This window comes from Capsella rubella, unplaced genomic scaffold (genome assembly GCF_000375325.1).
Source record: "Capsella rubella cultivar Monte Gargano unplaced genomic scaffold, Caprub1_0 scaffold_7, whole genome shotgun sequence".
NCBI lineage: Eukaryota > Viridiplantae > Streptophyta > Magnoliopsida > Brassicales > Brassicaceae > Capsella > Capsella rubella.
The window spans coordinates 7911753-7925022 of record NW_006238917.1 but is presented as its reverse complement, the minus strand read 5'-3'; the positions used below and the strand labels follow the sequence as shown (position 1 = coordinate 7925022).

General features: G+C 38.7%; 3 protein-coding genes and 1 non-coding gene across 4 annotated transcripts; 3 read left to right on the top strand and 1 right to left on the bottom strand.

The window, feature by feature from the left end:
• The first annotated feature begins 142 nt into the window (after positions 1–142).
• On the top strand, positions 143–3617 carry LOC17878593 (vacuolar-sorting receptor 7). The gene is made up of 11 exons (XM_023778709.1): positions 143–608; positions 968–1660; positions 1744–1832; positions 1919–1988; positions 2074–2234; positions 2392–2473; positions 2570–2652; positions 2743–2806; positions 2904–3032; positions 3133–3236; positions 3328–3617. The coding sequence occupies exons 1-11, from the start codon at positions 305–307 to the stop codon at positions 3442–3444; spliced, it is 1896 nt and encodes a 631-aa protein (XP_023634477.1). The 5' UTR covers positions 143–304; the 3' UTR covers positions 3445–3617.
• A 73-nt stretch (positions 3618–3690) lies between these two features.
• Positions 3691–3764, bottom strand: TRNAT-AGU. Its single transcript has one exon. It is a non-coding gene; the product is annotated as a tRNA-Thr (tRNA).
• Positions 3765–3849: 85 nt separating this feature from the next.
• On the top strand, positions 3850–6719 carry LOC17879743 (protein PLASTID TRANSCRIPTIONALLY ACTIVE 14). The gene is made up of 12 exons (XM_006283584.2): positions 3850–3937; positions 4040–4195; positions 4325–4462; positions 4553–4678; positions 4804–4932; positions 5048–5137; positions 5233–5383; positions 5502–5611; positions 5692–5763; positions 5858–5963; positions 6047–6241; positions 6345–6719. The coding sequence occupies exons 1-12, from the start codon at positions 3881–3883 to the stop codon at positions 6464–6466; spliced, it is 1452 nt and encodes a 483-aa protein (XP_006283646.1). The 5' UTR covers positions 3850–3880; the 3' UTR covers positions 6467–6719.
• Positions 6720–8712: 1993 nt separating this feature from the next.
• On the top strand, positions 8713–13215 carry LOC17879512 (LRR receptor-like serine/threonine-protein kinase GSO1). The gene is made up of 2 exons (XM_006284975.2): positions 8713–12616; positions 12695–13215. The coding sequence occupies exons 1-2, from the start codon at positions 9208–9210 to the stop codon at positions 13045–13047; spliced, it is 3762 nt and encodes a 1253-aa protein (XP_006285037.2). The 5' UTR covers positions 8713–9207; the 3' UTR covers positions 13048–13215.
• Positions 13216–13270: the final 55 nt, after the last annotated feature.

Sequence of the window (13270 nt, the reverse complement as noted above, 5' to 3'; positions counted from 1 at the left end):
AAGTCGAGGCATTGATCAAGTCTCTTACTATATTACCAACCAGTATAGAAAAAAAAACATAAACTAACTAACAAAAGTCTAACATCTTCCAATTCTTTCGTTTGATTTTTCTTAAGTATTATTTGGTTTCGTTGTTTATATAAACTAGTATGTTATCATCATCATCTACGATCAGAAACTTTCTCAGTTTCCTCTGTTTTTGATATTTTCTTCTTCTGAATCTCTCATTCATTTTCCCGGGAAATCAATACCAGGTAGGTTGATCATCAACCAAGCCAAAACCATCGAGGTTTTGTTTACAGAGATGGGTTTAGTCAACGGGAGAGCTTCGTTGACCTATCTCCTCGGTGCGTTGACCATAATTTGGATGGTGGTCGTCGTGGACGCGAGGTTTGTGGTGGAGAAAGAAAGCATAAGCGTGCTGAATCCGGAGGAGATGAGGTCGAAGCGTGACGGCTCGATTGCCAACTTCGGGTTGCCAGATTACGGCGGGTTTTTAATCGGGGCGGTTGTTTATCCGGATAGTAAAACCGATGGCTGCTCTGCTTTTGGTAAAACCTTCAAGCCCAAGTTTCCTCGTCCCACTATTCTTCTTCTCGATCGTGGAGGTACAAAAGTTTCAAACATCTCTGTTTTTTTTTTTCTTTTCCATTTAATGTTGTTTTGCAAATCGTTGAAACATGTCTTTGCTCTATGATTTTGATTGATAGATATGAACTTATAATACGGTTTGCTCTGAATTATGAGTTGTATTGCAAATTTAGCTTTAGAGTTCAAAGATTTAAACTTTAATCACTTGTGTCCCTAGCAATCCACCATGTTAACTGTAATAGTCAATAGGACTGATGGGTTATGCTGCAAATTTGCATTTGAGTTGAAAGATTTAAACTTTCAACTCGAATCTGTGTTAATGTTTTGTTTCAATAGTATAAGTGTTAATGTTTTGCTCCATTACTGGGTGTTTCAGGTTGCTACTTTGCCTTGAAAGCGTGGCATGCGCAGCAAGCAGGCGCTGCGGCAGTTCTTGTGGCGGATAATGTAGACGAGCCATTGTTGACAATGGATTCACCAGAGGAGAGCAATGACGCGGATGGGTTTATTGAGAAGCTAACAATCCCATCGGTTTTAATCGATAAATCGTTTGGAGATAGCTTAAGACAAGGGTTTCAGAAAGGGAAAAACATAGTTTTGAAACTAGATTGGAGAGAATCTGTGCCTCATCCTGATCAGAGAGTAGAATATGAGCTGTGGACTAATAGCAACGACGAGTGTGGTGCACGGTGCGATGAACAGATGGATTTTGTCAAGAACTTTAAGGGTCATGCTCAGATACTCGAGAAAGGCGGTTATACCTCGTTTACGCCTCATTATATCACTTGGTTTTGCCCTTTTCAGTTTATAAACAGTCCACATTGTAAGTCTCAGTGTATAAACCATGGGAGGTATTGTGCTCCTGACCCTGAGAACAATTTCAGAGAAGGTTATGAAGGGAAAGATGTTGTCCTTGAGAATTTGAGACAGCTTTGTGTGCATAGAGTTGCAAATGAGACTAGCCGGCCTTGGGTTTGGTGGGATTATGTTACTGATTTCCATTCTCGGTGTTCGATGAAGGAGAAGAAATATAGCATAGAGTGTGCTGAGAGTGTCATCAAATCTCTCAGTAAGAATCTGTTTTCCTATTAGATTTTAAAGAAAAAGAGAGTCTTCTTTGTTCAGATTATGAATTCTCAAGACTTGATGCAGTGTTGCCCGTTGAGAAGATCAAGAAATGCATTGGTGATCCTGAGGCCGATGCAGAGAACCAAGTTCTGAGAACTGAGCAATTAGCACAGGTCAGTCTAAACCTTTATTTTTATAAAATTGCAAGAAGCTTTTCAGAGGTTTGGTTTTTAACTGTAAAGTATGTAATTATTACAAGATTGGCCGAGGAAAGCGGGGAGATGTTACGATATTGCCAACATTAGTCATCAATAACGCCCAATATCGAGGTTTGGATCATCATATTTTTCAATTTTCACCCTCTCCTTTTGATAATGCTGAATTGTTATGTTGTTACTATTTGTAATTGTGAAGGGAGATTGGAAAGAACTGCTGTTCTAAAGGCGATATGTGCTGGATTCAACGAAACATCGGATCCTCGCATTTGCTTAAACACAGGTCTAGAGACAAATGAGTGCCTTGAAAACAATGGTGGTTGCTGGGAGGACACAAAAGCAAACATAACTGCTTGTAAAGTATGTCGCAAATCCGAGCATATCACATCACATCTCACCACTATTATGAATATCAGTATCAGTTTGTTTGGAAATGTTTTGAAAACTAGGGAAAATGTTCAGTCTAGAGTTATATTTTATAGTCCTATAATTACATGAATCTATTTTTTATTTTCAGGACACGTTCAGAGGACGACTCTGCGAGTGCCCGGTTGTCAAAGGTGTTCAATATAAAGGCGACGGGTACACTTCATGTAAACGTAAGCTATTCACACTTCACACAACATTGCCCTCAAATGTTGAGACCAGTTTCTTGCTTTTTCTTTGAATATCTGATCTGTAATTGCTCTTTGCAGCTTATGGTCCTGCTAGGTGTACTATTAACAATGGAGGTTGCTGGTCTGACACAAGAAATGGCTTGACTTTCTCGGCTTGCTCAGTTTAGTGATTCTCTTGTTATAATCCAATCTCTCCATTTCAAAAATCTTGTTTCAGTTCAATCATCTATTTGTTATTTATGAACAATTAGGACTCTGTCACTACTGGCTGCAAATGTCCTGAAGGTTTCAAAGGCGACGGTTTCACGTGTGAAGGTCCATAACTCTTAACTTGCTGATTTTAATCTAGAAAGAAACTACAAAATCATTTACCAGTTATGTGATTATGTGTTCTGATTTGGCTCTATTGCAGATATTAACGAATGTAAAGAGAGTTCGGTGTGCCAATGCAGCGGTTGCAGATGCAAGAACTCATGGGGTGGATATAAATGCAGTTGCTCTGGTGACCGGCTTTACATAAACGATCAAGATACTTGTATAGGTAAATATCATCAATCAAGATTTAAGAGTCAAATTCCATAACAACATAACAGTATCTAATATGCATTGATGATTGTTTGCTTTAAAACCATAATTCACAGAGAGATATGGATCCAAAACAGCATGGTGGCTCATATTCTTGATCCTAGCTATCGTCGCAGTAGCTGGTTTGGCTGGTTATATTTTCTACAAATACCGGTTCAGGGTACTATTCTTTCCGATTCCATAAAAGCATTTTTGAACTTAACGGTTTTAGGATTTTCATACTTAACTTTTCTTCGGTTTTTCCCACACAGTCTTACATGGACTCAGAGATTATGACGATCATGTCACAGTACATGCCACTTGAGAGCCAAAGAGCTCGTGAAGTCCCATCAGAAGCTGAGCCTCTCACACACAACTCTACACCTTAATAATTATATGACCAAAGTAACACAAAGTCACACTTTCTTTGTAGATTTCAGGAACAGAACCATAGTTTCTACACAAAGAAATGTTTGAGATCATGTAATGTACATATGGATAATGGATTACAATAAAAAGAGTGATGTTTATTTTATGGCAAAAAATAAATCTACATTGTATAGGACCATCTCCAAGATAACTCTTAACTCAATTAAGACCCTTGCTCAATGGATGGTAAAATAAAAGTACTAGTATGCTTTCATTGAGAGTTGAACTCAAGACCTCCCGCTTACTAAACGGGTGCTCTAACCAACTGAGCTATGAAAGCAACTTTGTTAGTTTTTCTTACATATGCAATATATACTTTAATTTTGACTAAAACTTGAAAACTAAGGATAACGATCTTCGTCTCCCTCTTCTAAACCCATTTTGTTCAGTTGAGGAATGGCTTCTTCAGTCTCTCTTCAGTACCTGACCAACGCGTTCATCTCCAAACCTCAGGTTCTTAATCTTATCTCTGTATATTACCTAATGTTTCTATGTAACTTGTGTTACGTCTTTGTCTGAATTTTCTGACTACTCAATTTTTGTTCCGGTACAAAGGGTTTCTGCAACGGAATTGTGTCAGCACCAAGACCCAGAAGCAATTTCGTAAGAGAGAGACAAAATGGTGTCCGACCCATCAAAGTTGCTTCTCTTCAGACACAACCTTTCCCTCTGTTTCAGTCTCCTGCTTCCGAAGAATCTCCCTCGTCCGAGGTTAGGATTTTGAATTTTGAGTCTTTTAGGGTTTAAATGAGTTCTAAATGCAGTAACTTTAGACAATTTTATGCATTTCCGTCATCTATGAGATTGATTTAGGGCTTTTGTCTTTTGCTTCGTCACTAGCTGGAGCCAGCAGATCCGGATTTCTACAAAATCGGATATGTTCGGAGTGTGAGAGCTTATGGGATTGAGTTTAAAGAAGGTCCAGATGGCTTTGGTGTCTATGCCTCTAAGGATATCGAACCTCGCCGTCGAGCTAGAGTCAGTCTTCTTATTTTCAAAGTTCACAACTTTTTTGGTTTTTATTCTGCTCTTTAGAGGCTTTAGTTTGAACTGTTTCTCTCACGGCAGGTGATAATGGAGATTCCTATAGAATTGATGATAACCATTAGACAGAAGCACCCTTGGATGTTTTTCCCTGATATTGTTCCAATTGGTCATCCAATTTTCGATATCATCAACTCAACTGATCCTGAGGTAATAACACATTTCTGTTATATGATATCATCAACTCGAAAGCTATCATCTTTCTCAAAGTCCTTTCAATGTTAATAAAGTTGTATATTCTTTCGGTTTAATGATTATGTGTTTGGATATTACAGATTGATTGGGATCTCAGGTTAGCGTGCCTTCTGCTATTCTCTTTTGATCGAGAAGATCACTTCTGGCGACTCTATGGCGATTTTCTGCCAGCTGCTGATGAGTGCAGCAGCTTGCTTCTAGCTACGGAGGTGCATTGATTTTCATTTGTAGCTAATCACATTTACTTCTTGGTGTTACAGTATCTATTCACTGTTCTTTTGCTGTTATGTTTGATGATATCTAACTCTGTATGTTTTCATATAGGAAGACCTTGCGGAGCTTCAAGATCCTGATCTTGTTTCAACTATTAGACAACAACAGAAACGAGTCCTAGAATTTTGGGAAAAGAATTGGGTAACGAGGCATGAAGCCTAATATTTTTTTTGCAATATTTCTTGGACGTTTGGTTATGGCTGTTTTTATCATTGACAAGTTGTATTCCAACTCAGCATTCAGGTGTTCCTCTCAAAATCAAAAGGCTTGCTGAGGATCCAGAAAGATTTATTTGGGCGGTTAGTATTGCACAGACACGCTGCATCAGCATGCAAACTAGGGTTGGTGCTTTGGTTCAGGAATTAAATATGATGATTCCTTATGCTGGTAAGGAAGTTTTTGCTGTATGGTTATTGAAAATTATACAATCAATGATATTGGTGTTGAGAGGAACAAACTAGGATTCTCACAGTTGATCATGAAATTTTTATCATCTTCTCTGCAGACATGCTAAACCACTCCTTTGAACCAAACTGTTTCTTACATTGGCGTCCTAAAGACCGCATGCTTGAGGTTATGTCTAATGCTGGTCAAGCAATTAAGAAAGGCGAAGAGGTAAGGGACTCAAATGTTCCAAAAGTGTCAGTTTCACTTCACCGCATTATCTATCTCATTTTCCTATAATGCTTTTGCAGATGACGATTAACTACATGCCAGGACAGAAAAACGACATGCTTATGGAAAGATATGGCTTCTCAACTCCCGTGGTAATGCTTTTCACAACAACACATTCGTTTTACCCCAAACTATGGTTACTTTGCTAGTTCTTTTGTTTATGTAATTTTTTTGGGTCTGCTACAGAATCCGTGGGATGCTATAAAGTTCTCTGGAAATTCTCGCATCCATTTAAATTCCTTTTTATCGGTCTTCAATATTTTTGGTCTTCCCGAAGAATATTACCATGATAGTAAGTTCATTTTCTTTGATTCCTCTCTATTCCTCAACTAAAGAAATATAAATGAGCACCAACGTTACCTAAATTTGTTGCAGCCGAGTTATCGGGAGGTGATACTTTTGTTGATGGAGCAGTTATAGCTGCAGCAAGGATATTGCCCACTTGGTCAGACATAGATCTTCCTCCAATTCCAAGTGCGGAAAAGAAAGCAGTTAAAGAGTTGCAAGATGAATGTAAAAAGATGCTTGCGGAATATCCAACAACAGCAGAGCAAGACCAGAAATTACTAGGTACTTATTGTAGAACCATAAAGATATATGTATATACACTGATTATTCATTATCAATAAAGGTTAACACTTTAGCTTTCCCACTTCCTGAACTTTCGTGACAGATTCAATGTCAGAAGCAAGGACAACATTCGCGACAGCGGTTAAGTATAGAATACACAGGAAGATGTTCATTGGAAAGATCATCAAGGCACTTGACATCTATCAAGAACGATTATTGTATTGATCAGAAACGTTATTTTCTCCTTCGGGGTTCAGAGCTGAGATTCGTACTGAGTCCTCACTGCCTTTGAGCTACTTCGAAAAAGCACCATGGAATTTGAAAGGTTCTGCTTTCTTGTTTAGTGTAAGCTTATGCATTAGTATGGAACAGTTAGACTAAATGCCTTAGTTTGTTATAATTAATATCACAAACCAATGGTACACTTCTTTTTGGCTGTTTTAATGGGTTTGATTAGCCAACCAACGCTTTGGAATCATGTGTTTTCTTTTTTTCTGATCTTGAAATGGTGGTTACAAGTAAAAGCATTTGGTGGGACTAGTTTATAAGACTCAAATTATCTCTTAATTATTGGCTTGCTAATTCCTTAAAGTATGATATGATTAGCCTCATATGTTTTAGGGTAATTGGTCGAACTTCAAATTTTGATGTTGCTTGTTTAACATTCTCAGCTGTAAATATGGGATGATGATTAGTCTCAATAATTGATTATTACTTAGATTAAATAACCTTATGGTTACAATCAAATCATATTGCGTTTCTTCTACTCTTTGTCTCAGAATTACTCTTTTAAAAAAAAAAATGAGAGTTACGGTCTAAACCAAACAAACCTACCCTGAGTTATACAGAACCATAAGCAATCCATTTGTTGTCTTTGGCTACTTATATGATACATTGACTAACTTGATTCTTAATAATTTACCTTAGCTTATTATATCTACAATGCTGAAGCAAACCACTATATATATATGTGTTTCACAATTCTTGCCATGCATGATGCAATGACTTAGTAATTACTTTGAATTTAAGATTAAACTAGAGCATAATCAACCAAACAATAGACAAAAAAAGAAATATAAAACTAGAAGCATCTTGACATTTTTGGTGGATCGAAGATCATTCCTTTGTCTCATTCTTTTGGATTTAGAATCTAGTTCAATAGAATACTAGTAGAATTTATAATTATAGGTTATCCCCGTTTAATTATGGAACAAGTTGTTGTACGTAAACATGATTCGATCTAAGCGTTATCACGGTCAACCAAAATTTATATATAAATAAACTATATATGAAAATGACATAAAGTTCTTGATGTATTATTCCATTTTTATTTATAATTAGATAGGAGTTATGAATTAATTCAAGCTAGATTTCGAATTAACAAATATATTATATACACATAATACAAGTAATTAACCCCAATCATTCAAGGGAAGCAAAAAAAAACATCAACGAATGGGATGGGAAAATGTTCAAAACGTAAGAGTTTGTTCGATCACTTTTCATTAGTTCCTCAATGAACGTAATGTGGGAAATAATGTATCATCGAAACACATTGGTATAATGGTATGAACTAATAAAAAAAAATTGATGATGTAAATTTTATTTGACTTGGTAATAATATATAGGGCATATATCATATGCATGATGACATATTAATGTACGTACGATAAAGATTTTATAAAGAGATCAGAAATGGAAACACAACTGCTCTCTTTATCGTGAAAAGGTTGAAGAAGTGATGAGAGAAGCTAACACACTTAAACCAAAGCAACTAAAATATCATTCAACCAAGTCCTTTTCTCAACTACTCTTTTTCCTTGGCCAAGGTCAAAGCCATGCATCACCATTTTTTTTGTTTTTTGAAATCAATTTTGTTTTCATTATTATCACTATTTTTATATAACTAATAAAAGTCTATTACTAAATACTTAAACAACTAAGTTTCTTGAAAAAGAACAGGAGATAAAAGAAGTTTTAACTTCTTACGAAATTGGATTTTGATAAATCAATGATTGCGTCGTAACACAGTTAAAAAAGAAAGGAGAAAATGAGAAATCGTGTAGAGTCGACACTCTATCTATATTCAGCGTAGTAATCATCTTCCGATAGATAAAATACAATGAATGATAGAACTTTGTGAAGTGGAATGATCGATCTAAAACCTTTTATAAGTTAACTCCGAGGTTTCATTTTAATGGAGGAACAACATCATTTAACTAGGAACTCCTTATATAGAATTTAACTTGAATATAGTGTATCACCATCCATGAATCTAATTGTTACAAGTTGCGATTTCGCTTAACTGATCTGATCATACGAAATAGAATGCGTGAGAATTTCCTAGCTAAAATCATGTAAGCTTATATAACTTTGTACAAGGTTGATGTGAATGCAAAGTACACTCCATTATTTATATATTATGTGTGGTTTCGAAAAGAAGAACAATGTTATGTCAAAGTTTAGGCACAGTTTAATATTAAGTGTAACATATATAACATGTCTCCACGGACGAATGATGTACACACGCATATCTTTTACTAACAATACTATAATTTGAGGTGTGACCGTTGACCTTTGCCACAACATTCATTTAAGGAGCCTTCCCAATTCCATTTTCCCACATCTCTCCTCTGACCCTTTTGAGTTTTGACCTCTCTCTCTCTCTCTCCCACATTGCCCCATCTCTTCATTTACTCTCTCTCTTGATCTTTCAATAAAACAGTGAAAGAAAAGAAGAGAAAGAGAGAAACTCACATTAAGTTCCAAAGCTTCGTTCTTTTGCATTTACTCAGAAAGAGTCTCCCTATGTGGCTATGCACCGTTCTAATGGCCAATCAGTTTCCTTCTCCACCAGTCTCTGCAACAAGACTCGAGCAAATGCCATAAAATCCCCATGTACCCTTTCTTAAAACCATTGCTTCCTCACTAAACCAAATAAGAAAGAAGAATAAGAAGAAGAAACCATGCAGCAATCACAAGCTCTTCTCCTCCTTCTGTTCATCCTCTGTTCTTCATTCATGTCCGGTTCAGGTCAACCCGGTATCAACAACGATCTTCAGACACTTCTCGAGGTGAAGAAATCTTTTATCACGAATCAAGAAGAAGACAATCCTCTCCGACAATGGAACTCTGTTAACATCAACCACTGTTCTTGGACCGGAGTCACATGCGACGATACCCGTTTATTCCGCGTAATCGCTCTAAACCTTACCGGTTTAGGATTAACCGGTTCGATTTCACCTTGGTTAGGCCGGTTAGACAACCTAATCCACCTTGATCTATCTTCCAACAATCTTATTGGTCCCATCCCAACTGCTCTCTCCAACCTTACTTCCTTGGAGTCTCTGTTTCTCTTTTCCAACCAACTCACCGGCGAGATTCCGACTCAGCTCGGCTCCCTCCTCAATCTCCGATCACTCAGGATCGGAGACAATGAGCTCGTCGGATCCATCCCGGAGACCTTTGGGAACTTGGTTAATCTCCAGATGCTTGCTCTTGCCTCTTGTAGACTAACCGGTCCTATACCGAGTCAGCTTGGTCGACTCGTTCGAGTTCAGTCGTTGGTGTTGCAAGATAACTACCTCGAAGGACCGATTCCTGCGGATTTAGGAAACTGCTCTGATCTCACGGTGCTCACCGCGGCGGAGAACATGCTCAACGGGACTATACCGGCGGAGCTGGGACGTCTTGAGAACCTCGAGATACTTAATCTGGCGAACAACACTCTCACCGGAGAGATACCGAGTCAGCTTGGTGAATTGAGCCAGCTCCAGTACCTTAACTTGATGGCGAACCAGCTTCAAGATGTTATCCCCAAGAGTTTGGCTAATCTGAGAAATCTTCAGACTCTTGATTTATCGGCGAATAATCTCACCGGAGAGATCCCTGAAGAGCTTTGGAACATGAGTCAGCTTCTTGATATGGTTCTAGCAAACAATCATCTCTCTGGTTCTTTACCAAAGAGCATATGTTCGAACAACACAAACTTGGAGCAATTGGTTCTGTCTGGAACTCAGCTTTCAGGTGAAATCCCTGTGGAATTAAGCAAATGTCAATCCCTTAAACAGCTTGATTTGTCGAATAATTCTCTCGTTGGCTCGATCCCTGAAGCATTGTTCCAGCTAGTCGAACTCACGGATCTTTATCTCCACAATAATACCTTGGAGGGTACGTTATCTCCTTTGGTATCAAACCTCACCAATCTACAATGGCTTGTGTTGTATCACAATAACTTAGAAGGCAAGTTACCAAAGGAGATCAGCGCGCTGAAGAGTTTAGAGGTTCTGTATCTCTATGAGAATCGATTCTCAGGGGAAATTCCAAAAGAGATTGGAAACTGTACAAGCTTGAAGATGATCGATCTGTTCGGGAATCATTTCGAAGGAGAGATTCCTCCTTCAATAGGAAGATTGAAGAAGCTTAACCTACTTCACTTGAGACAGAACGAGCTCGTGGGTGGCCTTCCCGCCAGTTTAGGTAGCTGTCAACACCTGAAAATCTTGGATTTGGCGGATAATCAGCTCTCCGGATCAATTCCTTCGTCCTTTGGGTTCTTAAAGGGATTGGAACAGTTGATGCTTTACAACAATTCTCTCCAGGGGAATCTTCCTGAATCACTTGTCAATATGAAGAACCTCACCAGAATCAATCTCTCTCACAACATGCTCAATGGTACTATTCATCCGTTGTGTGGTTCGAGCTTGTATCTCTCATTTGATGTCACCAACAACGGTTTTGAAGATGAGATCCCTCTGGAGCTAGGAAACTCTCCAAATCTTGATCGTCTCAGGTTAGGGAAGAATCAATTCACAGGAAAAATCCCTTGGACGTTGGGGAAAATCCGCGAGTTGTCGCTGTTGGATATCTCAAGCAATTCTCTCACAGGAACCATTCCGCTACAACTTGTCTTGTGCAAGAAACTGACACACATCGATCTCAATAACAATTTTCTTTCAGGCCCAATACCTCCATGGCTTGGAAAGCTTTCACAGTTAGGAGAGCTCAAGCTTTCTTCTAATCAGTTTATTGAGTCTTTGCCTACTGAGCTGTTCAACTGTACAAAGCTGCTTGTGTTGTCTCTTGATGAAAACTTACTTAACGGGTCTATCCCGCAGGAGATAGGTAACTTGGGAGCTCTCAATGTCCTTAACCTCGATAAGAACCAGTTTTCAGGTCCACTTCCTCAAGCTATGGGAAAGCTCAGCAAGCTGTACGAGCTTCGGTTATCAAGAAACAGCTTGACAGGAGAAATCCCAGTTGAGATTGGACAGCTTCAAGATCTTCAAAGTGCTTTGGACCTCAGTTACAATAACTTTACCGGAGACATACCTTCAACAATTGGGTCATTATCAAAGCTGGAAACACTTGATCTGTCTCACAATCAGCTTACTGGGGAAGTTCCTGGTGCAGTAGGAGACATGAAGAGTTTGGGCTATCTCAATATCTCTTTCAATAACCTCGGAGGCAAACTCAAGAAACAGTTCTCAAGATGGCCAGCTGATTCCTTCATAGGCAACACAGGTCTCTGTGGAAGCCCTCTTAGTCGCTGCAACAGAGCTGGAAGTAACAACAAGCAACAGGGTCTTAGTGCCAGATCAGTTGTGATAATTTCAGCAATCTCAGCATTGACAGCGATTGGTTTGATGATACTTGTAATCGCTCTATTCTTCAAACAAAGGCATGATTTCTTCAAGAAAGTCCAGGATGGAAGCACTGTGTACTCATCTTCTAACTCTTCTTCACAAGCTACACACAAACCTCTCTTTCGAACAGGAGCTTCAAAGTCAGATATCAAGTGGGAAGACATTATGGAAGCCACCAACAATCTAAGCGAGGAGTTCATGATTGGATCAGGAGGCTCTGGAAAGGTTTACAAGGCAGAGCTTGAGAATGGTGAGACTGTTGCCGTGAAAAAGATTCTCTGGAAGGATGATCTCATGTCGAACAAGAGCTTCAGCAGAGAAGTTAAGACGCTTGGGAGAATCAGACATAGGCATCTGGTTAAGCTAATGGGTTACTGCAGCAGCAAGTCAGAAGGATTGAATCTGTTGATATATGAGTACATGAAGAATGGAAGTGTCTGGGATTGGCTTCATGAGGAGAACCCGGTGATCGATAAAAAGAAGAAGCCTTTAGACTGGGAAGCAAGATTGAGAATAGCAGTAGGATTGGCTCAAGGAGTAGAGTACCTTCATCATGACTGCGTTCCTCCAATCGTCCACCGTGATATCAAATCCAGTAATGTGCTCCTCGATTCAAACATGGAAGCACATTTAGGAGATTTTGGTCTTGCCAAAGCCTTAACTGAGAACTATGATACCAACACAGATTCAAATACTTGGTTTGCATGCTCTTATGGCTACATCGCTCCAGGTACTCATCTTCTCAAGTTTTTAAGCATTCTTGCGTATTCACTGCTTAAAATCTAAATATATGATATTGTGTTTCCAGAGTATGCTTACTCGTTGAAGGCGACTGAGAAGAGTGACGTTTACAGTATGGGGATAGTGTTGATGGAAATTGTGACTGGAAAAATGCCGACCGACTCAATGTTTGGTGCAGAGATGGACATGGTAAGGTGGGTTGAAACACATCTTGAGATAGCCGGTTCTGCGAGAGATAAGCTCATAGATCCAAAGCTTAAGCCACTTTTGCCATTTGCGGAAGATGCAGTTTATCAAGTGCTTGAGCTTGCCCTTCAGTGCACAAAAATTTCTCCCCAAGAGAGACCCTCTTCTAGAGAAGCTTGTGATAGTCTTCTCCATGTCTACAACAATAGAACGGCCGGTTATAAGAAGCTGTAAAAGCAGATAGCAGCAAATGCTACCAGCAAATGATTTTGGAGACATGAAAATTGCACAACTTTAATTTTTCTTCTTCTGAAATTCTGTTTCTGCTTGTATAGATTCATGGTTCAGTACAAAGGTTGTTCCAAACTTGAACCATCTACTACATAAACACTTATTTTTTTGCTTTGCACTTGTTATACAACATGAACCAAATTTTAAACAAAGTAATTCTGAAATA

Excerpts from the sequence above, each read along its gene's own strand:
- LOC17878593 (XM_023778709.1), top strand. The coding sequence starts at position 305 with ATGGGTTTAGTCAACGGGAGAGCTTCGTTGACCTATCTCCTCGGTGCG. Across the intron at positions 1,989-2,073 it reads CAATAACGCCCAATATCGAG|GGAGATTGGAAAGAACTGCT; the intron begins GTTTGGATCATC and ends GTAATTGTGAAG. Across the intron at positions 2,235-2,391 it reads CAAACATAACTGCTTGTAAA|GACACGTTCAGAGGACGACT; the intron begins GTATGTCGCAAA and ends TTTTATTTTCAG.
- LOC17879743 (XM_006283584.2), top strand. The coding sequence starts at position 3,881 with ATGGCTTCTTCAGTCTCTCTTCAGTACCTGACCAACGCGTTCATCTCC. Across the intron at positions 4,679-4,803 it reads TCAACTCAACTGATCCTGAG|ATTGATTGGGATCTCAGGTT; the intron begins GTAATAACACAT and ends TGGATATTACAG. Across the intron at positions 6,242-6,344 it reads GCAAGACCAGAAATTACTAG|ATTCAATGTCAGAAGCAAGG; the intron begins GTACTTATTGTA and ends CTTTCGTGACAG.
- LOC17879512 (XM_006284975.2), top strand. The coding sequence starts at position 9,208 with ATGCAGCAATCACAAGCTCTTCTCCTCCTTCTGTTCATCCTCTGTTCT. Across the intron at positions 12,617-12,694 it reads TTATGGCTACATCGCTCCAG|AGTATGCTTACTCGTTGAAG; the intron begins GTACTCATCTTC and ends TTGTGTTTCCAG.